Source organism: Orcinus orca, chromosome 7 (genome assembly GCF_937001465.1).
Source record: "Orcinus orca chromosome 7, mOrcOrc1.1, whole genome shotgun sequence".
Lineage (NCBI taxonomy): Eukaryota > Metazoa > Chordata > Mammalia > Artiodactyla > Delphinidae > Orcinus > Orcinus orca.
Genome location: NC_064565.1, coordinates 7,667,777 through 7,691,647, shown reverse-complemented (window position 1 = coordinate 7,691,647; position 23,871 = coordinate 7,667,777). Strand labels below are relative to the sequence as shown.

At 41.0% G+C, this 23,871-nt stretch overlaps 1 protein-coding gene across 7 annotated transcripts in view; it reads right to left on the bottom strand.

Moving 5' to 3' along the window:
- The window catches only part of HERC2 (HECT and RLD domain containing E3 ubiquitin protein ligase 2), a 230,679-nt gene extending 217,057 nt beyond the window's left edge, over nt 1-13,622 (bottom strand). For all 7 annotated transcript variants that reach the window (XM_033400202.2, XM_049712569.1, XM_004276886.4 and 4 more), the window contains exons 1-3: nt 13,273-13,622; nt 12,795-12,897; nt 1,124-1,238 (exon numbers count right to left, since the gene is read on the bottom strand). In XM_033400202.2, coding sequence (XP_033256093.2) covers nt 1,124-1,238; nt 12,795-12,866 — 187 coding nt within the window. In that variant the 5' untranslated portion in view covers nt 12,867-12,897; nt 13,273-13,622. The remainder of the gene's footprint in view (nt 1-1,123; nt 1,239-12,794; nt 12,898-13,272) is intronic.
- Between the last annotated feature and the right edge of the window lie 10,249 nt (nt 13,623-23,871).

Genomic DNA, 23,871 nt, shown 5'->3' with positions numbered 1-23,871 from the left:
AAGAACCTGCTGTATAAAAAAATAAATAAAATTTAAATATTCAAAAAATATATATATACAGAATGAACTACTAAAACATTACGGAGTGAAAGATGCACAAAACAGCACAGAGGACTACATGATTCTATTTACATGTAAGTCTAGAAAAGGCAAAACTAATCCACGGTAGAGAAAGATCAGACCAGTAGTTGCCTCTGAGCAGAGAGGGCAGGGGTGAGCCGGGAAGGGGCACGAGAGAACCTTCGAAGTGAGAGTAACGTTGAGGGGTCTAAGTTACACCAACTACATCTGTCAAAACTTATGGAAGAGTAAACTTAGAACATGTATTTTATTATGCATAAGTTTTACCTTAAAGACAAAAAGTTACACTGAAATGGACCCTGTTAATACCATACATGAAGTGCCCAAGGGCACCAGGTAAGGCGCACCAATGGACAGAGGAGGGACTAGTAGGGCCTGGGGGATAGGCGTGCGGCTGCTCACTGTGTAGACCTGTAGGCTTTTCAGGCTTGGGGTGGGTCCACGCATTCATTTCTTTTTAAAGCCTAAACAGTGATTCTGATTCACAGCCAAAGTCAAGAACAACTGAGTGACAGAATTTCATTGCATTTTCATAACTACAGGCCTAACAAGAGTGTTCACTGATATTTCCCTGCATAGACAAGAAGATACAATAGAAGGGGAGCCAAGTCCAGGCCACAGGCCGAAGGCTTCCAAAAAGTGTTTTATACACTCCCACTCGAGAGTCATACAGGAAAAATTTCAGGAATACTGATTATTTCCACTCGACCTTATAATAACCACAATTTATAGTTAGCCAAAGCAATATATATTTCAAAACTTAACGAAGAAACATTAAGTGGAGTTCCTATAAGCTACAAATGAGACATCAGAGGAAGGACACCACAGCGAGGTGGTTTTGCCGTGAAAAGGCCTTCAATTCACACAGAACAATGAAATCCAGGAAGCTCCTAATATTAACTATCATTTAGACATCTCCAAAGTGAAAACAAAACTTCAGTTACACTCAAGCACACTTCTGTTCCTATAGCACATTCCAAAATTTCTATAAAATGCAATTTATAAAGGTCTTCACAAAATGAAAAATACTAAAGGCCCTTACCTTTTCTAGAAGGAAGTTCTCCATTCTGTGTTAACTCTGCCCCAGTATATACAATTTCTCCATCTTTAACCATTTCATTCCACAGACCACAGAGCCCATCTCGTGTGAATGCAAGCTGGCAATGATAAATAAAATAAACTTACAGAGTAATCACACTCACAATGCAATTCTTAAAGAATAATATGAAAAAAAAATCTCATTCGTTCAACATTTAATGAAAATTTTCCCAAGAAATACAGTTAAGTGAAAAAGGTACTGTGCATAATAGCTTATATACTGTGCTACGTTTTGCCTAAGATACAAGAAAAAAGACACATGTGGGCAGGTGCTCTGGAAAGATAAACCAGACACAAATTACATGATCACTTATCGGGAGATGGGAAGGGGAACGTGGGTAAAAAGCAGCAGAGGTGAATGAAGGCAAGATTTTGAGTATACCTTACATTTACTTCTAAAACATATAAATGATTTTCATTTTCAAAAAGTACAATTAAATCATAAAAAGCAAAGCCTATAACTGGTAACAAGCAAATTAACCTGTTTATCAAAAAGAAAAGTACACTTGACCCTTGAACAACTCAGGGGTTAATCCAAATATAACTTTTATAGTCAGCCCTCCATATGCACAGTTCCTCCACAACCACAGACTCAACCAACCATAGACCGTGTAGTACTTCAGTATTTACTACTGAAAAATATCCAAGTACAAGTGGACCCACGTAGTTCAAACCTGCATTGTTCAGGGTCAACTGTATGTCAAGACCCTTTTCAACTATACATTTTTAGCTGGATATACTTCAAGGGGAAAAAAAAACCTTAAACTTTACTAATTGGTCTTATTCACAACTATAATATTGACATTAAAATTTTTCAACTATTTCATGTATATATTATAGGATAAAGCAATGTTAATATAATAAAATGTATGTTTATGACAAAGTATGTTAATGTTACTAGATTTAAGTATAAAAGATAAAATCAAGGAAGTTTTTAAGAACAATTTGAATTGGAAATCTCAGCATGAATTTATATTTGAATATATCTGCTTGCACTGTCTTTGGAAAAGACCTAAAATCAATGGCACTCTGAGAGCAGTGAGTACACCCAGCACCCAGATACTGGTTTCCAAGAACCACTTCCTACTAAATGAAACCTGGGCTCTAGGGAAAAAAAGGCTGAGTCAAGGACCAGGAAAGAAAGGTGAGCCTGGAATATCTTAAGTTTGCACCAAAAAAGCTGCTCAAAGCCTGATGAGGACTCCCTCACTGGCCAAATTTAGAATAATTTTGAACATCAAAATACATAACGGGGCTTCCCTGGTGGCGCAGTGGTTGAGAGTCCTCCTGACGATGCAGGGGACACGGGTTTGTGCCCCGGTCCGGGAAGATCCCACATGCCGCGGAGCTGCTGGGCCCGTGAGCCATGGCCGCTGAGCCTGCGCGTCCAGAGCCTGTGCTCCGCAACGGGAGAGGCCACAACAGTGAGAGGCCCGCAAAAAAAAAACAAAAACAAAAACACGAGTCCATAGTGATATTCAAAGACAAAACAAAAATGCCCACAAAAATGCTCTTGGTTGTCAGTATTTGGAAGTCAGAAAAGGTTTCCCAGAGAAAGCAGTCACTGAAGGGCGTGGGCATGGTAAACACCCAAAGAAGGCATCCATTCTGAAAACGGCAGGTACAACAGAAACCCTCTTCTCAGACAGACAAGACACTTTACACTAAAACAGACACATCTGTTTGCCCATCTTTTAATGGAAGGTCAGGGCCTTTTCTTTGTTCACAAGTCCACCAGCTTGTCCCTTGTCATCAATCCAATATTCGCCACTCTCATGAAGCATCCACTATTTCCAGACTCAGTTTCTTTAAAGGGAGCAAGAACTGAAGGGCACTCTGTGAGCGATCTTAGTACACAATTCCTTTAGACTTGCAAGGCTTTTCCCGCAATCCTTGACAGTTCTCTCTTACCTAACCCGTACAAGTAATTTTTTTTAGCATCTCACTTTTATCCAAACGATGTGTAGTAGGCAAATCTAAGATGCCCTCAAGATCCTTGCCCCCCCGGGGCACACACACCCTGTGTAATCCTCTCTCTGAGTATGGGCAGGACCTGTGAATATAGGACGGGACTTTCCACCTGTGACTAGGTTTTGTTTCCTTCTGTGGCAAAAGTGAAGGAATTTCTCATATATAATTAAGGTCTCACATTGGTTGATGTCTAGTCAACCAAAAGGATGATTACCCTAGGGCCCTGTCAGGTAAAAGCCCTTAAGAGGATGGGGCCATCCAGAAGAGACACTCTCCCAGCCACTGCCATGAGCTGCCAATGGAGGGGGCATATCCTAGGAGCCCACAGCTCAGCCCCACCCAACACCCAACAAACTGAATTCTGCCGACAAGGACCCCAGTGAGACTCCAGATGAGAAAGCAGACTGGTTAGCACCCTGACTGCAGCCGGTGAATCCCGAAGCAGAAGACCCAGCTAAGCCATGGCCAGACACCTGACCCACACAGAAAGGGGGAGAGAGTAAATGGAGTTGTTTTAAGCTGCTGAATTTCTGGTCAGTGACTTGTTACATAGCAACAGAAAACCAATTTCGCATCTAACTTAGTTTTCACAGAAGCAACAACTTGCTCTCAGCACTCATATTTTATCTGTCCACATCACTAACAAGATAACTGCCATAAACATACTTGAGACCAAAACATGACTGCTGGCAAAAGTATTAACTGGCAGAGGGAGAAGTAAATCCTTTCTAAAAAGTGAGCCACAAACGTTCAGGGCCCCTGAGGTTTTAACGCGGGAATGGAAAGGCCTGGCTCATCTGCTGGTCTGCGTAAGAGGTGGGCAGCTAAGAGCTGCCACTGGGCTCAGTCCTGGCCCACAAAGCCACGTAGGCAAACAGTGGCCAGAATAAATACAGCCCCACACGTGCTGTGCTCCAGCAGTTACACGCCACCTCTAGGGGCCAGGGAATAAATGATCACACCTCCAGCCATAACTCAGTGTCAGGGCAGTGGAGAGGACAGAGGAAGAAACCAGAAACAAAGGAAATAACTTAGGTGGCCTCTGCTAAGAGCTCCCCCAAACAGGATGAGAGCGTAAGCCAAGACATGGAAGAGAAGAGTATGTAAGACATTTCAGATCAAATGGGACAGAGCAGATGTGAAACGTGAAAAACCAGGTAGGGAACAGACTCAGGATGAGAGGGAATTAGCTCAGTTTTAACCACTGAGATTTGCACCAACTACTGAACATAAACATGGAGATACTCTCCCCATGCACGTGCATACATGTACACACATACACACACACAGACACATTACACACATACTGCAAATACAAATCCAGATCTTAGCAGAGTGTTCAGGGCTAGAGGTTCAAATCTGGGAGTCAACAGCATGGGCAATAGACCTGCAGAAGATGCTAACGCGGAAGGAGGGAGGGTGGACCAGCCCAGACTGCCCACTAGGATTACCCCTGGGTGGCTGGGGACGAAACATTTATTAAAGAATAAGCCAAGGAAGAAGCCCAGTTTACATGGAAACAAGAACTATCACTACCGCCCATTCTTTCATCACTCGGGTCATGCTGGGAAGGATGAGAGTAGGGCAGCTGTGTGGAAGGTAGACACTGGGTGTCTGGAGGGATACTCGCTGTAGAAGCCTCCTAGGAACTGCGGACGTGAACTCGAGTAACCACCAAACTACAATGGTTCGGGCATCTGAAAGGATTCGAGGAAGGAGGAACACTGCTAAGGCAACAGAGCAAGCTTCCATGGAGCAGGGCTTGAAAGAGCTAGACTGCAGAAGGCAGAGATGAAGCCCCTGGGAGAGCATTCCAAGGCACTGGGAGGGAAGCACAGGATCCCAAGGAGAAAGAGGCCAGGAAAACTGGGAAATAATCATGGCACTGGAAGAATAACCTGCACAAGCAGTGAAAGTCACTTCAATTTGGCAGTTTAAGAGTATTTGTACAACAGTCTATAAATAGTTTGTCTTTATTAGTAGGTAATTTACATAAACGTTCCCAATGGGTGACAACACAGATCTTAAATTTTAACTTTTTTCACGTAGAATCCAGATGCCTCTGATTAGCATTATTCAGTCTTAGGACCCTTTTCCAATGTGCTCTTACATTCTTACCTCACACCTCTAAAATGACATAGCAGGTAAAGGCATTTTCATCCTGAAAAGAAGCCAGCAAGGGGGGTAGTAATAGGCCCAGTTTTGAGGGTCAGTAACTAAAACTTAGGAGTTCAATTACCTGACCAAGATCACACAACACCGAGGCTGTCAGAGTTTTTGGGAAGAGGCCTAACTCTCAAGCTTGTTCTCTTCTCACCAACACCACATGCACCAACACATGCAGTAAGGAGGCCTGGGGGAGCCATCACAGGTGCTACCAATACTTGAAAACCAAATAGAATTGGGCAAGTGGACCCTGAAGGTATCTATTAAAATCACTACTTCAGAACTGTATAATTACACAATATAATCCGAAATAGAATATGCCAAATGAAATAAATGGCATTTTGATTAACTCATAGTTAGAAAATGTTTATTTCTTCTATTTTTAAAATATGCCTGAAATGTGATCTGTTCAAATATTTGCAGATGACTAAAGTAAAGATATCTGGTTTTTTTTCTTAGCCTTGCAGAAAAATACTTTCTAAACACCTACTGAACACAGGACAATATACCAATTCCAAAAAATTTTAAGAACAGGTTTCTAGAACTGGAAAGGTCAGAAAGAAACATAAAGTATATCTGTTTGAAGACATCCAGGCAGCAAGGAGAGGAGGACAGCCCAGGGAGCCGAAGGCTGCTTCCCTAGAGGCACCTGCCAATTCTGCAAGCAGGGCTGAGACCAAGCACAGCTCAGTGGAGCTGCTGAGAGGCTAGAGCCATGGTCCTCACAGGGAAGAGGCCTGTGAGGAAGAGGGAAACATGCCACGCTTTAAGCAGAACTCCGAAGGGACACACACACACACACAGAAGTACGGGTGAGGTACAAGCAGGCCGGTAGGAGCCCCGTTTTGAACCATCACAGTTCCCTGCTGCTCTGAAGTAACCTGAGGTCACTAGTGCTACTAGTTTGACAGATCCTCTCTGGAAGAGGAAAGCGTTACCCAGTGTCCCCAAGTGATCACAACGATTTTTCATGTACAATACCTAGAACTCAAACAAAAATAAAAATGGGTAAGATAAGGCCACATGACTGAAAAATGAAGAAAATGGAAGACAGCATAAGCAAATCAAGAGTGTATCCAGAAAAGAGACATACAGATACAGACTTTGCCCTAAAAAGGAAAGCCCAAGTAACAGATTAAAGTGCTGACACTTTCCCTGGCAGATGCCAGCCCAGGGCAGTGAGGGGAAGGGCAGAGGGGGAGGCAAGACAAGGAAGCATAGGAAGCAAATGATGCAGCAAGTTACTACAGGGGTCAGCAAATTAAGGCCCACCAGGGGCCAAACGTGGCCCATGACCTGATTTTAGATGGCCCTCAAGCTAAGAGTGGCTTTTACATTTTTCAATGATCGAAAAATAACCAAGAGAAGGAAAATATTTCATGACACATGAAAATTATGACATTCAAACTTCAGTATCCATAAAGTTTCTGGAGCCTACCAACATGTACTTGTTTTATGTACTGGCCGTAGCTGCTTTCGCATGACAACAGCAGAGGTGAGCAGCTGTTACAGAGGACACATGGCCCACAGAAATATTTACGATCTGGCCCTTTACAGGAAAAGTCTGCAGACTCCCGTTTTACTGCACCGGTCCCCACTCCATGGTGTGCGGCAGGCATACTCTCCAGGCATATGGGGCTCTTTGCCAAGGTCTCCGAGAAGAAACCACAGACCCGTTCAAGGAGGGAAAAAAAGGGGGTGGGGGGGTGGGAATTAAAAATACCCAGTTCCCGTATCTCTCCTTACCAAGCGGTGAATGTTCGCCCTGTGGAAAGTGAGCTCCTGCTCTCCCCCACCTTCCAGACGATGTCACCTGCAACTCCATGGTAGGCAGCTGGGAAGCCCTAACCTACACCCTGCTGTGTGACATTATATCTAAGACGAAGAGTAGAAGGGCGGCCCACAGGCACGCTGGGGTATCAACCCAGAGGGAAAGGGAGATGCAGTCGAGGAATCTAAAGAGGCTGCACAAGGTTTAACGTGTTCAAGCAATTAAAAGATCACATGAACAATTTCAGCAGAGAACTGGAAACTATAGAAAAGTACCTAATGTGGCAGTTAAGCAAACTGCCAAAACACTTCAAACTAAACATTTAAAATAATGCATTTTACTAAATATAATTATACCTCAATAAAATGCATTCAAACAAAAATGTGGAAATTCTAAAACCAAAACAAACAATATCTAAAATTAAGAAGTCAATAAATGAGATTAAAAGCAGATTGGGAAGGCCTGTGCTTCCACCTGTGAAGAATTAACTTCTTTAGGAATTACCTGTCTGGTAGAAAACCAGACAGAATATATCAAACAGCTGTTTTCCAACACTGGACAACATACAGCCCAGAACTGTGATCCCTGAGAAGGGCAACAAATGAAGTAAGGGCTACAACTTCCCAAACTTAATGCCTAGAAGCAGCTTCCAGGCTGCAACACAGGAAAGGGGAACCCAAATAGAGCCCAGAGGTCTTGCTGAATGGAGGAGACAGACCAGTTATAAGTAGGTCAAAATGACAAGAACACAGGAGAGGAAGTTGGCTGCAGAGAGGCTGATCTCTGGAGATGGGAAGAGGGGACCCCTTGAGATTCTGGCTGAGAACTGATCTGGGTATGAGTTGAGAACACTCCCAAGGCTGGGGAAAGAAGCACTAAAAAGGAGTAGGCAGAACCCCCATGATTCACAGTCTGGGAAATCTTGTGTTTCCACCAACCAGAATAGAAAGACCTCCCAACACACCAAGCATTAGAGTCCTGAGAAGGACATTGCCTTAATAAGGCAGATAAATTAGCCCAAGATTAAAGGCTGTGTTAGATCAGCCCAAACAAACCTTAGGATCAATCTTTGAAAGGCCAAATTGATCCCAAGTAACTTACATGCATGCCAGACAAAACTAATGCTCTGTAAAAGAATAAAACAAAATCTAACACAGAATAACATAATACTTATTTATAATGTCCAACATTTAATAAAAAATTACCAGGCATGCAAACATGTCCCATAACCAGAGCAATAAATCAACAGAAATGATAGATTCAGTCAATCAAAATAAATGCAGAAATTACAGACATGATGGAATTAGCAGACAAGAATGTTAAAAGCTCTATTATAGATATGTTCCATGTACTCACAGAGAGGAAAATATGAACATCATGACAAGTGAAATGGAAGATATAAAAAGGAATGGAATGGAATCTCTAAAGATGAAAATACAAGACCTAAAGTGAAAACTTCAACGCACAGGATTACTAAATTAGACACTGCAGAACAGTTCTACTATAATCCAACATGTCTAAGCATACAGCTGTTGTAACAGCTATGCTCTCTCCCTTTTAAAACTCACTCTGGGTTCTACCCATAACTATAGGTTTAATGCCCACCACCAGTCTTCATGTCCATGTACAGTCATTCAGTCATCTAAAGATCTTTCTCTACTCAATTCCTCAGGAAGGGCTCTTGGAAACAATATTTTCTGAGTTCCTGCTCATTGATAAACTTGTGTCCTTTTTACCTGAAAAGTCAGTTCTGCTAGAACATAAAATCCTTGGCTCACATTTTCTTTTCTCGGGTGCCATGAATATGTTACTCAGCTTTCTTCTGCATAAGGCCTTGTTGTCAAGTCTGATGATAAACTCATTTTCTTTCCTTTATAACTATTATTAGTCTTTTCCAAGAACCAAAGCTAAAAGTCAGTTCTTTAAAAAAAAGACTAACAAAATATATAAACCCCTGACAAGACAGGTCCAAAGTACAGAAAAGATACAAACAACCAAAATCATGAATAAAAAATTGAGCAATACTACCTATTCACAGACACGAAAGAAATCACAAGAAGTCATTATGAAAATCAATTAAGTTACCTGTGTGTACAACATCCTTTTACTTCTATGTATCATCTGTCAACTGGAAAACCTGAGATTTGAATTTACCAAGATGTTCATGTTTACATTTTTTAATCTACTGATATTTCTAAGCGTAAAGTGACAATATATACATTTAATAACTTTAAGTTTAAAAGCTAACTTTCATGCTGAATCATTTTAAATTGATGACTAGAAGAAAAGAAAAATTCAATCTGAGCATTATTGATATAGTCAACAACTTTGATGGGCCTCAAAGGCATTATACCGAGTGAACAAAGCCAGTTTCAAAAGGTCACACACCATACGACATTCTCGAAATGACAAAATTATACAGATGGAGAACAGATTAGTGATTGCCAGGGGTCAAAGATGGTAGAGAAAGTTGAGTGTGACTATAGAGGGACAGCAGGAGGGAGATCTCTGTGGTGATGGAACACTTCTGGATCTTAATTGTGGTGGTGGTTACATGAATAATCACATATGATAAAATGGCATAGAACTATGCTCACATTGTACCAATGTCAATTTGCTGGTTTTAATATTATACTATAGTTACCTAAGATTGTACCACTGGGGGAGTCTGGAAGAAGAGTATACCGTGACCTCTCTACTTTCTTTGCAACTTCCTGTGGGTCTATTATTATTTCAAAATAAAAAGTTTTAAAAATTGCTTCATACATACCTAATTTCATGTTCCACTTCAAAGAACCCAAAAATAGAAACCCAAAAATAGGAGATTGATCTGTGTACAGCTTATTCAAGAACGAACAGGATAACACCAGCCGTTCGTGGACCCCAGCTCAAAGACACACCCTTAACCTTACATCAAGACTAGCAAGGGACTTCCCCGGTGGTCCAGTGGTTAAGACTCTGCTCTTCCACTGCGGGGGGCACAGGTTCGATCCTTGGTCAGGGAACTAAGATGCCATATGGCACAGCCAAAAAGAAGGAAAAAAAAAAACAAGACTAGGAAATAAATATGCATATATATTTCAAGAATAAAAAGTTTTTAAGGTATTATGTACTATTTTTGTAGTTCTTTTGCTTAACTTACTTTTTGGTTCACCAAAAAAACTACCAATCACATTAGACAGAAGGACTTTTACTGTAAATATAAACATGGTAATGGTAGTGATTATGTAGCTAACACTTCTTAGCTCTGTATTTGTTGCCTCCTCAAGAGAGTTGTGAAGGAAGATGGCGATTCAAGGAACTCCACACAACAACCAGAAAAGAGTACTGAAGAAGTAAAAGGCATTATATATGTAAAAACCAGATATATGTCTGCCATACAATGGGTACTCCATTAGAGGCGGCTGGTTACAAAGTCCCAGGCCTGAGGGATCTAAATGTCTCTGATCAAGAAAGTCTAGGATTAGTGTCTATATTCTCTATAATAGACATATTAAAACTTTTCACAGTCTCCAAAAATTTTTCCTTTCTAAAGTCACTGAAAACTTCACAGGCATTTCAAATAAAAACAGCCATAGAAAAATAGATTAGCTAACTCTTACAGCTAAGAAACATGCTTCTACCCCACATATTATTCATTACCCAGGTGTCAATCCTGCTCCCAATACAGAAGCCTACTTAAGGAAGGGGACCCTTCCCACTCCAGGTGGGAGAGACATCCCCAACAAGGTAAGTGTAAAACCCATCAGCATAAGGCTGGCATCCACAATATATGTTTTCAGGAAAGATTCCAAAGAGTAAACCATGTCTAAGTTATTCCTTAGGGTAAAACAACAACATTCATTCCTCACATTTAATAAGCAATGCTGGAGAAATTGTATAAAACCAAGGTCACCAATCACTTTTTTCACACTATTTTCATTTATCTCACAGCTTCAACACCCATACTACATTTTTCCTCTATCCAAAACCTAGGTCTCTTCACTTATTCCTAGGACCTAGGTCTCTTCACTTATTCCTAGGAGTTCGGAAGACTTCTGAATAGTACTCAAATGTCTAAAGAAGGGCCAAGCACTGTATATTACACTAAATAAACCAAAGGTAAAATGGTAATCACTCTAAGGCATGAGTGGTGTTTCTATTTATGTGTATCTGCCTGACTCACTGTAGGCACTCAACTCAGCATTAAACCGGTTTTAGATCAAGATGCTAAAACTCATATTTAGCAATTATTCAATTATAATTACTAAGGGAAAAAAAACTTCATTAGGTAAAGTTCTTTACTTCAAAAAGTTTTGTAAAATATATAAACACTAATACAAAAACAATTCTTGGGATTTCCCTGGTGGTCCTGTGGGTAAGACTGCGCTCCCAATGCAGGGGGCCGGGGTTCAATCCCTGGTCAAGGAACTAGATCCCACATGCATGCCGCAACTAAGAAGTCCACATGTCTCAACTAAAGATCCCGAGTGCGGCAACTAAGACCCAGCACAGCCAAAATAAATAAAATAAATAAATTTTCTTTTAAATTTTTTTAAATAAAAAAATTAAAACAATTCTTAAAATCAGTTTGCCTGAATCTCAAGATTTTGTAAATAAGAAATTATTCATCTCTCACTTCCCCCACCCCTGCTTAAAAAAAAAAAGTCAAAGGAAAACAGAAAGTAATTGCTAAATAAAAGGTAATGTTTAAATTAAAAAAATAAAGAGTCACTACTTTGCCAATTCTTAACCCAATTCTTCTTGGGTTAACCATCCCATCACCCACAACATAGTTCTTAACACTTGGCTCTGAAACCAACTGGGACTCCACACTTAAAAAAAAAATGTAAGAAGGGCAATAACGCTTCACTACAAATATCTAAGATCAACTGCTTACAGAATACATGACTTGCGTCATGCAGTAGGTAAGACTGTATTTAAACAAGGTTAAGATTACTTGAGAAATACTTAAAACGGTTAACCTCAGGGAAGAGGGAAAAAACACATATACACAACAAAATATTTCATCCATTTCTTTCTGAGGGCAACAGGGAGTTACAAACACAGTTTTTCCATTTGCAAACAAAACTAACTTGGGATAAAGAAAAGACTACAGAAACATCATCATTATTTATTTGACAATTTCTGGACAAGCATGCAATTACCTTAAAACAAATTATTAGAGAGTCTAAGGCTAACATTTTGTTTCCACATGTTCTTGATATGAAAATCCAAGCACTCCTCTTAATAAGACCAATGAGAATACAAAACAAACAGCTCAACTGAACCCTTGTCTCTCCAGAAACACAAACACAGAATCCCATAAAAATGAGTTTCTGCAGGACATAATAAATGACTGTATGTCACTTCTCCCCCACATAATTAACTGAACATCTCAAAAAGTATCACTAAACAAACAGTCACCAAGATATGGCTAAGAATGATACAGACCTCTTAAAAAATAATAACAAAAAATTTTTGCATAATATCTCGTTTCTTGCACTTATAAATAACTGTAATTAAAATGTAGCCACACACACTATAAATAGAGCAATAAAAACTGACACAATAAAAGGTACATTTAAAGTTATAGAAAACAAACCTGCTTCTCTAATATGGCAAGATCTGATCTGCATGCCCTGTAATATCCTAAAGAAAGGGTTCACCAGAAGTTTAACTATGTAGGCAAGGAAAACACCAGGAAAAAGGAATGTCAAAACCCCACCTGTATATCTGTTTTCAACCATTTGGAGTCAAGTCGAGCCTGAGCAGCCAAACAGAAAGAATCAGAAGGCATCTTTCCCCCGATTTCCTCCCAGTCGTCAAACCTGCAAGTAAAACAGAAACGCTGAAGACCTAAACCTTTTCAGAATTTTACAAAGACCCTACCGCAAGATTTAATGCGGCAAAAAGAGGGAACAGGAAGGAGGGAGAGGAGAAGCTCTGGAGGAGGGGAGTGAGAGGAGGAGAGAGGGAAAGAGAAAGATGGGGCGAGAAAGGAAAAAGCCTACTTCCAGTCCAGGTAAGAGTCACACACGGGATTCGCCCGGGTCTGTACCACGTCGGCGAGACCTTGAGAATGGACGGTTACAAGACCAAATCACAATGTCACCCCTTCCCTTAAATCCAAAAGGTAAACACACAGACTGCAAAAAGCCCACATCTCAACGACAAATGACACCAGAACGCATCCTCCGCTTTACCTCAGGCCAGAACTGGTGCGTGAAATAAATTAACCAAAATTCACGTCTGCAGAAAAATCCAAAACAATAATCACTTGGAAATGAAAAGACAGCCCGAGACGCGCGCCGCGGGCGGTCCGTGCAGGCCCCGGTCCGGCGGCTGCGCCAACGCCCGCCGTGCCCCGGTTTGGCCCGGCCCCGGCCTGCACCGCCCCAGCGGCCGGCCGCCCTCGCCGCCCCCCTAGAACGAAGACCGGACGGCAGAGGCCCGGCTGCCTGGCTCCAGCGCGTGCGGACACAGCCCCAAAAGCCACAGGCTCCGCCGGCGCTCCCAATCCCGGGGCCTGCAATCCCGGCGCCTCCAGAGGCCGGCGGGGCGGGCCGACGCGGGACTACGGCCCACGCTGCCCAGCCAATCGCATCGAGGCGTCTCCGCAGGCCCAGCCAATGGGGAAGAGGAACATCCCCGCCCCTTCTGCCGACTCTCCAAGTTTCCTTCAATCCGGCTCCTCTTCCTCCTTGAGCTCACCCCCTTGCGGTCAAGGCCAACCGAAGACGCCGAGAGGCGGGATTTCCGCCGCACGCACGCACGCACAAGCTCCTGAACCGGACTTCTCCCAGCGCTCCCAGAAAGCCAGCCGGTGGGGAGAAAGCATGGTGATGCAGGTTGGCTCGGCTTGGTCGGCGCTAGGGCTGAAGGTGAGGCGGGATGGGGTCTGCAAGAGCCTCTTGCTGCCTGTCCCACTGAATGCAACCAAAACCTTGCGCAGAATACATGGAGCAGCTGGTAGCAGGGGGATCAGAGAAGGAAATGAGAGCTTTTAGTTCCACTGAACCAGTAGCCAGAAAACAATGCTTAAGAAATTTAAAACAAAGTCATACAAAGTATGTTCTCTGATCATAATAGAATTAACTACAAATCATTAAGAGATACAGGACAATCTCCAAACACTTGGAAGTTACACAATACATTTTTAGATAGTCCATGGGTCAAAGAAGAAATCTCAAAGGAAAAGAACTATTTTGAATTGAACAAAATTAAAATGCAGCATCAAAATTTGTGGGACTCAACTAAAATACTGATGAAAGTGAAATTTATAACACTAACTGCTTATCTTAAAAGTGATAAAGACCCCAAATCAACAATCTAAGCTTACATTTTTTTATTTTCCCATTCTTTATTTTCCTGATTTCTAGACTTTATTTTTTTTAATTATTTTGGAGTATAGTTGATTTATTGATCAATACAATGTTGTGTTAGTTTCAGGTGTACAACAAAGTGAATCAGTTATACATACACAGATATCCACTCTTTTTTTAGATTCTTTTCCCATATAGACCATTAGAGGACTGAGTAGAGTTCCCTGTGCTAAGCTTCCATTTTAAGAAACTAGGAAAAGAAAAGCAGCACACACCCAAAACAAGAAGAGGGAGGAAATAATAGAGGAGAAGAAATAAATGAAATTGAAAACAGAAAAACTATAGAGAAAAATCAATTAAACTAAAATAAAACCAGTCATTTGAAAAGATTATAGGCTATGATGAGACCTCCAAAAAGAGGGAAAACACACAAGCTACCAATATCTGGAATGCAAGAAAATTTATCACTAAAGACCTCAAAAGGACAGTAAGGGAATACAGGTTTCCCCAACTATCCAAAAGAGAATTCCTATGCAACCTTTCGGAATGGAAATGTTGTAAAGCAAAGAAAGGACACATCTTGCCAAGGGATGCACGAAGTAAATTGCGATAAAGCTCAGATACTCACAGACACAATTCGAAGCTATGGTGGCTTGATGATGAGTTGCTGAGTGTAGTTCCCAGGGAAGGAGCTTGGTGGTGCCACTTGCTGCTTGGGGTGCAGGTACCTCGATAACAGCTCACAACAAAACAAATGCTGAATGCTGTTTTCATTTTTTGCCTTTTTCCATAAAAGGGAAAATTCTCTTTGGGATTTCTTTTGGTTAGCAAAAACAGGTAGTAATGCAGGTCTTTTCACAGAAGCAACATGGCATAAAGCGAGCTTTTGAAAAGCAGGGGGTACCTGTCCTAGAAACAACTCTATACATACAGATTTGACAATTTATATGAAATGGGCTAATTCCATGAAAGTCGTACACTACCAAACTCACTCAAAAAGAAATAGATAACCTAAACAGGGTTAAAGAAATTAAATTCACAGTTAAAAACCTTCTAAAAAAGAAATCTCCAGGCCCAGATTGTTTCATTGGTGGGTTCTGGTTCTACCAAATATTTAATAAAGAAGTAACACAAATTCTATACAAACTCTTCCAGAAAATTGAAGAGGAGTGAACATTTTCATTCTATAAGCCCAGCATACCCTGTTAACAAAACCAGAAAAAGACATTACAAGGAAACTTAAGACCAATATACCCTACAAACATAGATGCAAAAAATTTTAGCCAACTTTTTGCAAATAGATTCCATCACCATATAGAAAGAATAATACATCATAACCAAGTGGAGTTTATCCCAAGAATTCAAGATTGATTTAACATTCAAAGCATCTCACTAGATACCAAAAAATGCTTTGGAGAAGATCCAACATCTCATTATAAACACTTTCAGCAAACTAGAAAGGGAGGAGAACTCCTCAACCTGATAATGGACACTTATGAAAACCTACATGCAAGCCAAAACAGTCTTGCAAAAGAACAAGTTTGTAGGACTCACACTTCCCGATACAAAAACTTACTACAAAACTATAGTAAACAAAACAGTGTGATACTTCCAAAAGGATAGACATATAGATCAATGGAATAGAATACAGAACCCAGAATAAACATTCACATATCTGGTCAATTGATTTCTGACAAGACCATTCAATGGTGAAAAGACAACCTTTTCAATAAATGGTACTGGGAAAACTGGATATCCACATACAAAAGAATGAAGTTGGACCCTTAACTTACACCATATATAAAAATTAACTCAAAATTGATCAAACCTAAAAGTAAGAACTAACAGTGTAAAACTCTTAGAAGAACACATGGGGGGAAATCTTCAGCTTCATGACATTGGATTTAGCAATGATTTCTTAAATATGACATCAAAAGCACAGGCAACAACAACAACAAATAAGTCTAAAGCTTTGTTTATCCCTAATCTTATTTAGGTTCCTACTTCTCATCTATTTCCCCCACCTCTACCCCTACCTCTACCCCTCTACCTCTACCCCTAAACCCTGTGGAACTTACAGACTATCTTCAGCAACATCTTCAATTGATTTTTTAATATTCTCATCATGTTACCGATCTAATGAAAAACTTGTTGTTCCCTGTGGAAAACAGTCATTTTTTATTCTCCCACATCTGTACATCTTAGGGCATGCAATATCATTCCCTGCCACTTTTAAACCATTTTTCCTCCTGCTTCACTTAAGAAAACAAAACAGAAGACAAAAAGCCAAACTTCTTTGAAACACTGCTATTTGACGATACCACCCTCTGCTCCTGATTCCAATAATCCATACTCCCTTTCATCACTTCTCATGTTCACTGAAGAACACGAGTCACCACCCAGTTCCCTAACTTTCAGTTCCTCAGGGCCTCACTTTTAACCATCTTACTTCCTGCTCCACCTGAGCCACTAACCACCATGACCAGTTCCATTCACCAAATCACCTTGAAGATCACAGTTGTGAGCCTCTGACTCTTTGATCACTTGCCCATCATCTCTAATCAGTTGTTCCTCTCTCCCTCTGTTGTACTTGCCTGGCAAACCTCAACACTGGGTTAGTCCACTCCACTCACTGGCAATGTGGCTGAACTCCTGAGGTACACACTTGAGTATATACTCAATATTTTTTCCATTCCCCTGGTGCTGCAGAGATCTCTGGTACTCAGGATACAACAGGCCTGAGAATGAAAAACCACCCAGCTGTGGAGCAGCAGAGTGGAGGGATAGAAGGAGACCCTGGAAGATGTACATGGACCACTCACCCAGTCTTGAGCCCATTCACCCTAAGACTTAACTAAGGGTAGAAAAAATTAACAACCAGATGTTATTGCAGCCAGAAGCACCCTAACTGATAAAACTTCTCACCATGAAAATTACCATCATAATTTCTTTCTGTAGCTTCTTTCTTGCCTCTGTTATTGTGGATAAATCTTCCCATATCTAATAGGTAGACAATCCCCCTGCTAGGGCTCTGGATCCACCCCCTCACCTATCAATGACTCCACTCAAGTATTAGTCCTTGCCTCACTTCCCCTCCATCTTTCTCTCTCTGCTGCATCTGGTCTATCAGCTTATAAATATGCCAAGGATCTTAGCTTTAAAGACCCTCCTTTGAGCTCCACACATCCCTTCAGAAGCTACCTCATTTCTCTCTTTTTTCACAGCAAATTTTTTTTTCAAGTGGTCTCTACTTTCTACCTTTACTTCTCCATTCCACTCTCCTTTGAACCACACCAGTCAGGCTTTGTTCCCACCACTTCACCAGAACACTCTAGGATAGGTTACCAAAACGTTCACTTGGCCAAATCTCATGTCAGTCATCGGTCCTCACCATATGTGAGCTCCCAGTAGTAAGTTCACAGTTGTTCCCATCTTCATTATTGAAACCTTTTCTTCACATTTTCCCAGGTTTCTTCCTACATGACTGGAAATTCTTCATCAGTCTCCTCATTTTCCTGACCTTTCTTTATTGGAATGACCCAACCTTATTCCTCGACTCTCTTTTTTTAATTTTTTTTATTTTACATTTTTTTATTTTTTGGCCTCACCATGGGGCATGCAAGATCTTTAGTTCCCCAACCAGGGAGCAAACCCGTGCACCCTGCAGTGGAAGCGCAGAGTCCTAACCACTGGACCACCAGGGAATTCCCTCAGCTCTCTTCTTTACCAACAGTTACTCCCTGGGTGGTGTTATCTAATCATGTGGCTTTCAATGTGCTAATAACTCCCTGGTTTGACATCTTTCATTAAATCTAAGATGTGTTGATGCCATTATTTTCTTAATCTTACTAAAAGGTGTCAGAAAAGATGTCATAACTGAGTCACAACTTCCACTTGTCTGACAGCCATTGATAACAGGATGCATCCTGATTTCGGAGATATTAATACATGGAAAATGTGTACCTCAGAACTGAAGGAGTAAGATGTATATATCTCCAGTTCTAAATTTCACAGTCCTTCATCCAATGACCCATTTGGAAGAACAATATGTATCTCAAATTTAACATGTTCAAAAGTGAATGTAGGGTCTCACCTCTCCACCCCCTACTCTTCTCAGTAAACAGACTACCTTTCACCCAGGTGCTCAGGCCAAAATTTGTTGCAATAAAAATAGAAGTCAAGGGTTTTTTTCCCCCCTCTTCTGAGAACAAGGAAAATAAAGGGCACAGTGAACAGGCTAGAGAAGAAACATAACCTGGCCTGAAAGAGTTAATCACTCCTAGTTTTATTTTAACTGTCACTAATCTGTAGTGTCTGTAACTAGATTTGTACTTCACAAAGCTAACCTCACTCCCTGACACTATGTAAATTACATTCTGCACCTATCACCCCTGACTCTGTGTGAGTTACATCCTGTGCCTGTCACTCCCTAACCTCATTACATCCTGGCGGGCATACATTCCCTATGCCCCCTTGTAACAAATCCCTGCCCTGTAGCTTTTGCGTTTCAGAAAGAAGGTTGCCGGCCCATAAACCAGAGACAAACTGACCCAATTACCAGGCTGCCAGACCCCAATTACCGGGCTGCCTGACACCAGCTATGACTGTTTTGAAGTAATGCAAGGGAAAAAAGAATGCAAGACCTTCACTACTTTGATCCTTATAATATACCCGGGACAGCAAGCCCTGTGTATAAAATCTTCTCCGATTCCCAGGGGAGGAGGGCACAGTTCTTGAGGTGCTAGCCTGCTGTGCCTTCCCTTTGCCTGGCAAAGAAAATAAAAAGCCTCTCTATTTCTTATCCTTCAAATCTCTGTCTCCGTATTTCTATTCGGCATTGGTGCACAGGGAGCCAAAATTTGTTGGCAACAAACCTTTGGAATCATCCATAACTCTTCTCATGTCCAACATCCACTCCAAGAATAAATCCCATTGGCTCTATCTTGAATTAGATCACTTCCCATCACCTCCCCAATAATGTGATCCAAAACGCCTATGTCTCTCACCTGGACCTACACAAGAGCTTCCTAACTGCTCCCCCTGTTTCCATTTTCATGCCCCTATCATCCGTTCTCCACCCAGCAACCATATGATGCTTCTCAAATATGCTTCAGACTACCTCTCCTTGACCAAAACCCTCTAATGGCTTCTCACCATACTTCTAATAAAATCTAAGGTCACTATTATGCCTACAGGCTATACCTGATTTACTCCTGACTCCTTTGTCCTTTCTTCCTTCCACTTTCTTCTTCACCCACTTCACTCCAAGCACAGAGGTCTTCTTGCTACTTCTTCAACATGCCAAACATGTTTCTGTCCCAGGGCCTTTGCACCTGCTGTTCTCTCTACTTGGAAAGATCTTTCCTCAGGAATTTGTCTGGCTTTCATTTGTTTATACATGGCTCAAAGACCCCACCATCTGTCTGACCCACACCCCAACTTCCAATATCCAAGAGAGGATACCTCTTTGATTATTCCCAGGCCATGGAGGGGGTCCCTCTCTCTTGAGGCAGGTGTCCACCCTTGGGTCAATCATCAGAGTCAAGAAGAAAGTCATGTGGTACAAAACACCTACTTAGACCCAGTCCTTCAGTAGAAGCTATAGGTTCGATGTATGTATTTTCAAATAAGATGCATGAGTTGGGTAAGCACTTGTAAATGTCTATTACAATTTCTTCACCTCTCTGATTGGTCAGGTTTGCAATGATTAAGAGGAAGGGCAGTCAGACTTCTTGTGTCAAATCTTGTTTCTGCAACTTACTAGCTGTGTGACTTTTGGCGAGTTATTTTGTCTCATTTTAAAATGAGGATAATAAAAGTATTCACCTCATAGAGTTACTTTGAGGAATGAGATAATTGATGCAATGTGCCTAGAACAGTACCTAGTAAGGTCTTAATTTATGTTAGCCACCATCATCATCACCATCACCATCATCATCATTCCCCTTGGCCTCACTCTAGCTCCAGTTAGTTATTCAGAGCTGAAGGAGACCCCAAAGTCCAAAACTTATCCCCAAGGAAAAGACAAAGAAGAAAAAGAAAAGATACTTTTATCCCACCAAAATATTCCTCCATGTGCTGTAGAGTCAGAGAGACCTGAATTCTGAGTTAGCTACCTTCTATGTGACCTTGTGGAAATTGTTTAACCTCATTTTCTTTATCTGTGGTATGGGGGTATTACTGCCTACCTCTTGGAATGTTCACACAGTCAGAGACAATGTATGTGCGGTGTCAGGCAATCTGTAACCAGGTTTTTTTTTTTTAGTTACTGGAATTTTTTTTTAGTTACTGGGATTCAAGAGTTATTTCTGCAACATATCTTCACCTATTCTGATGATACACTTTTCAGAAGAAGCCAGATAATAAGTGTAGAAGGAATGACATAATTAGGGAAGCATTGTTTTCAAATCCTAGTAACATTGACTCAGGTAACTCACACTAAAACCATTGAGTAAATGATTGATGGGGAATTGGGCATTCCTACAGCAACACTATCCAAATGGCTTTCTAGTCACAGGGGGAAAACCTTAATTGTCCTGACTGACGTCATCCTAATCGAGTGGCCACTGTTAGAAACACTTATGAAAGGTCAACTAGATATTTTGAGTCTTCTGATGCAATATGAAATACACAATATTACCCATGATACATTCTAGTTGTTTTTAATGTCTTCATTAAATCTATCAAGTCTTTAGGTTCTTATAACTTTTAATTTTATTTATTTATTTATTTGGCTCTGCTGGGTGTTAGTTGTTGTGTCATGCGGGCTCTTAGTTGCGGCATGCAGGACCTAGTTCCCTGACCAGGGATTGAACCTGGGCTGCCTGCAGTGGGAGCGTGGAATCTTAACCACTGGACCACAAGAGAAGTCCCATAGCCTCTTATAACTTTTGAGTTGTAAGAAACATAGGAATTAGAGGAACAAGCTGAAATCATCACAAGAGAATAATTTGACCTAGTCTCATCAACAACTCAGTGCTGCAAAGAAAGGGTCTGAATTGGATAAAAAGAGAATTAAGAGATACTTAAGTGATTTAAGAGATCAAATATAAATGCAGAGTCCTGGACTGGATACTTTTGACAATCTCCATTTAAAAGTCATTTGGAGATATAAAATAGCTAGTGGGAAGCAGCTGCATCGCACAGGGAGATCAGCTCAGTGCTTTGTGACCACTTACAGGGGTGGGATAGGGAGGGTGAGAGGGAGGTGCAAGAGGGAGGGGATATGGATACATATGTATACATATAGCTGATTCACTTTGTTACACAGCAGAAACTAACACAACATTGTAAAGTAATTATACTCCAATAAAGATGTTAAAAAAAAGAATGATTATATGTATATGTGTAACTGAACCACTTTGCTGTACACCTGAAACTAACACAACATTGTAAATCAACTATACTCCAATAAAATTTTTAAAAAAGTTATTTGGAGGACAATAGGAGAAATCTGAATAAGATCTGGGCTTTAAATTATGTGAATATATACTGATATTGGATAGGTATATATCATTAATGGGGAGAAAACAAGTTGAAAAACAGAATGTATAGGACGAAAACGTTTTAGCAAAAGAGTGTGTGTGTGTGCATTGAAAAAGGTCTGGAAATGTACATTCTAAGGTGTAAACAGTGATAAAATTTGGACAGTGGGAAAGGATGTTATTATTTTCTTAGTTATGCTTATCTGTATTTTCGAATTTTCTGAACATATAAAGATTAAATTGTACTCTAAAAATAAATAAATAAGACTTCACTACAAAAAAAGAGTGTAAAAATTTCTTTTAGTTAACTGGCAAAATTTTGTTTCTGGAAATATGACAGAATAGTTTTCTGAGAAAAAAAACCTGCCACTTAAAAATACCTAGACATATTGGAAATGGTATTACAGTCTAAATATAACCAAGTTTAAAAACTTCAAGAGTATCTCTAGGGTCAAATGCAAATAGAAACTGAGAGGTAAAGCAATAATAGAGTGAGAAAGACTTTGTGACATGAAAGTAGTTGCCCATACTTGGAACCTAGACACCTGCGATCCCAAATCTGACAGGCAACCCTTGGAGCACTGGGAATAAGTGCTTGTACTGGGAGCCTGAGTATGGGACCAATAAGTAGGGGAGATGAGGCTGCTCACCCTGGGGAAGTTACCCACATTCAGAACTTAAACGCCTGAGATCTACCAAGGAGAAGAAACATAGGCTTGTTGCCCAGAGTAGAGGCTCATTCCCAGAGCTTAGAGACTTGGGGTATAAAAAGTAGAGGAGACAGGGCCTTGACAAACTGGGAGGAGGTAACTCTACTTGGAACATAGACATGTAGGACCCTCATAATCTGAACCTGGAGAACTGGATTCAAACAAGCAGCAGAGACAGCTTTGGTGACCTAGTAACTGTAACCCATACTGGGAACAAGAACCTGAGATCCAACCAGAATAGGACACATGGCTTTTGTGCCTGGCTGTAGAAGATCATACTCAGAACCTGGAGACCTGGTATCCAACAAGCAGAGGAACAAGGCCTTAGTTCCCCGTGCATAGAGATATTGAATCCCACAAGCAGAAGAGACAAGGTCTTAATGCCTTTAAGCTAGGTGCCCATATTTAGAACCTCTGCTCATGAAATTAAACAAGCCAAGGAGACAAGGCTTTGGAACCCTAAGAGTAGTAGTCAACATCCAGAATTTATACTAGGAATCCAAAAGGCAAAGGGCCCTGTGACTCAGTGCCAGGATACTTTCCCATAATCAGAACCTGAGATCCACAGCAAGAAACTAACACAACATTGTAAAGAAACTACACTCCAATTAAAAATTTAAAAAAAAAAAATAGAGAGAACCTGAGATCCAACAAGCAGAGAAGGAACAATGCTCTCGGTGTACTTGCCAGCTCCCAGATTCTAGACACTTGGGAATCCACAAAGCAGAATATATGAGACCGTCTTGCCTGGGGAAGATTTGCCACTATTGGCAACGCACAGACCTGGAATCCAACAAGCAGAGGACACAAGACCTTGCCCTGGAAGTAGTTGTTCACTATCTGAACTTGGAGGCCTGGATTCCTTCAAGCTGGGGAGCCAGGGTCTTTGCACCTTGGGAGTGGTTGCTTATGCTGAGATCATAGACATCTGAAGTCAGCTAAGGAGAAGGGACAGAAAGCATGGGTGCCCCTGGTGTTGTTGCCCATTCTAGGATCTTCGCGACTGGAAATTAACAAGCAGAGGAGCCTGTGCCTCTGTGCCTAGGGATTATTTGCCCATACTCAGAACTTAAAGATATGAGATCCAACAAGCAGAGGAAAATAGACATGGTGACCTAGGAGCATGTAACAATTTTTGGACTCTAAAGATCTGGGATCCAAAAAAGCAGAATATATGAGACTTTTTTGCCCAGGTAGACGTTGTTCCAACTCAACATAAAGGTCTGGACTCCAACAGGCAGAGGACACAGATTTTTGTGCCCTGAGAGTAGTTGCCTGTACTCAGA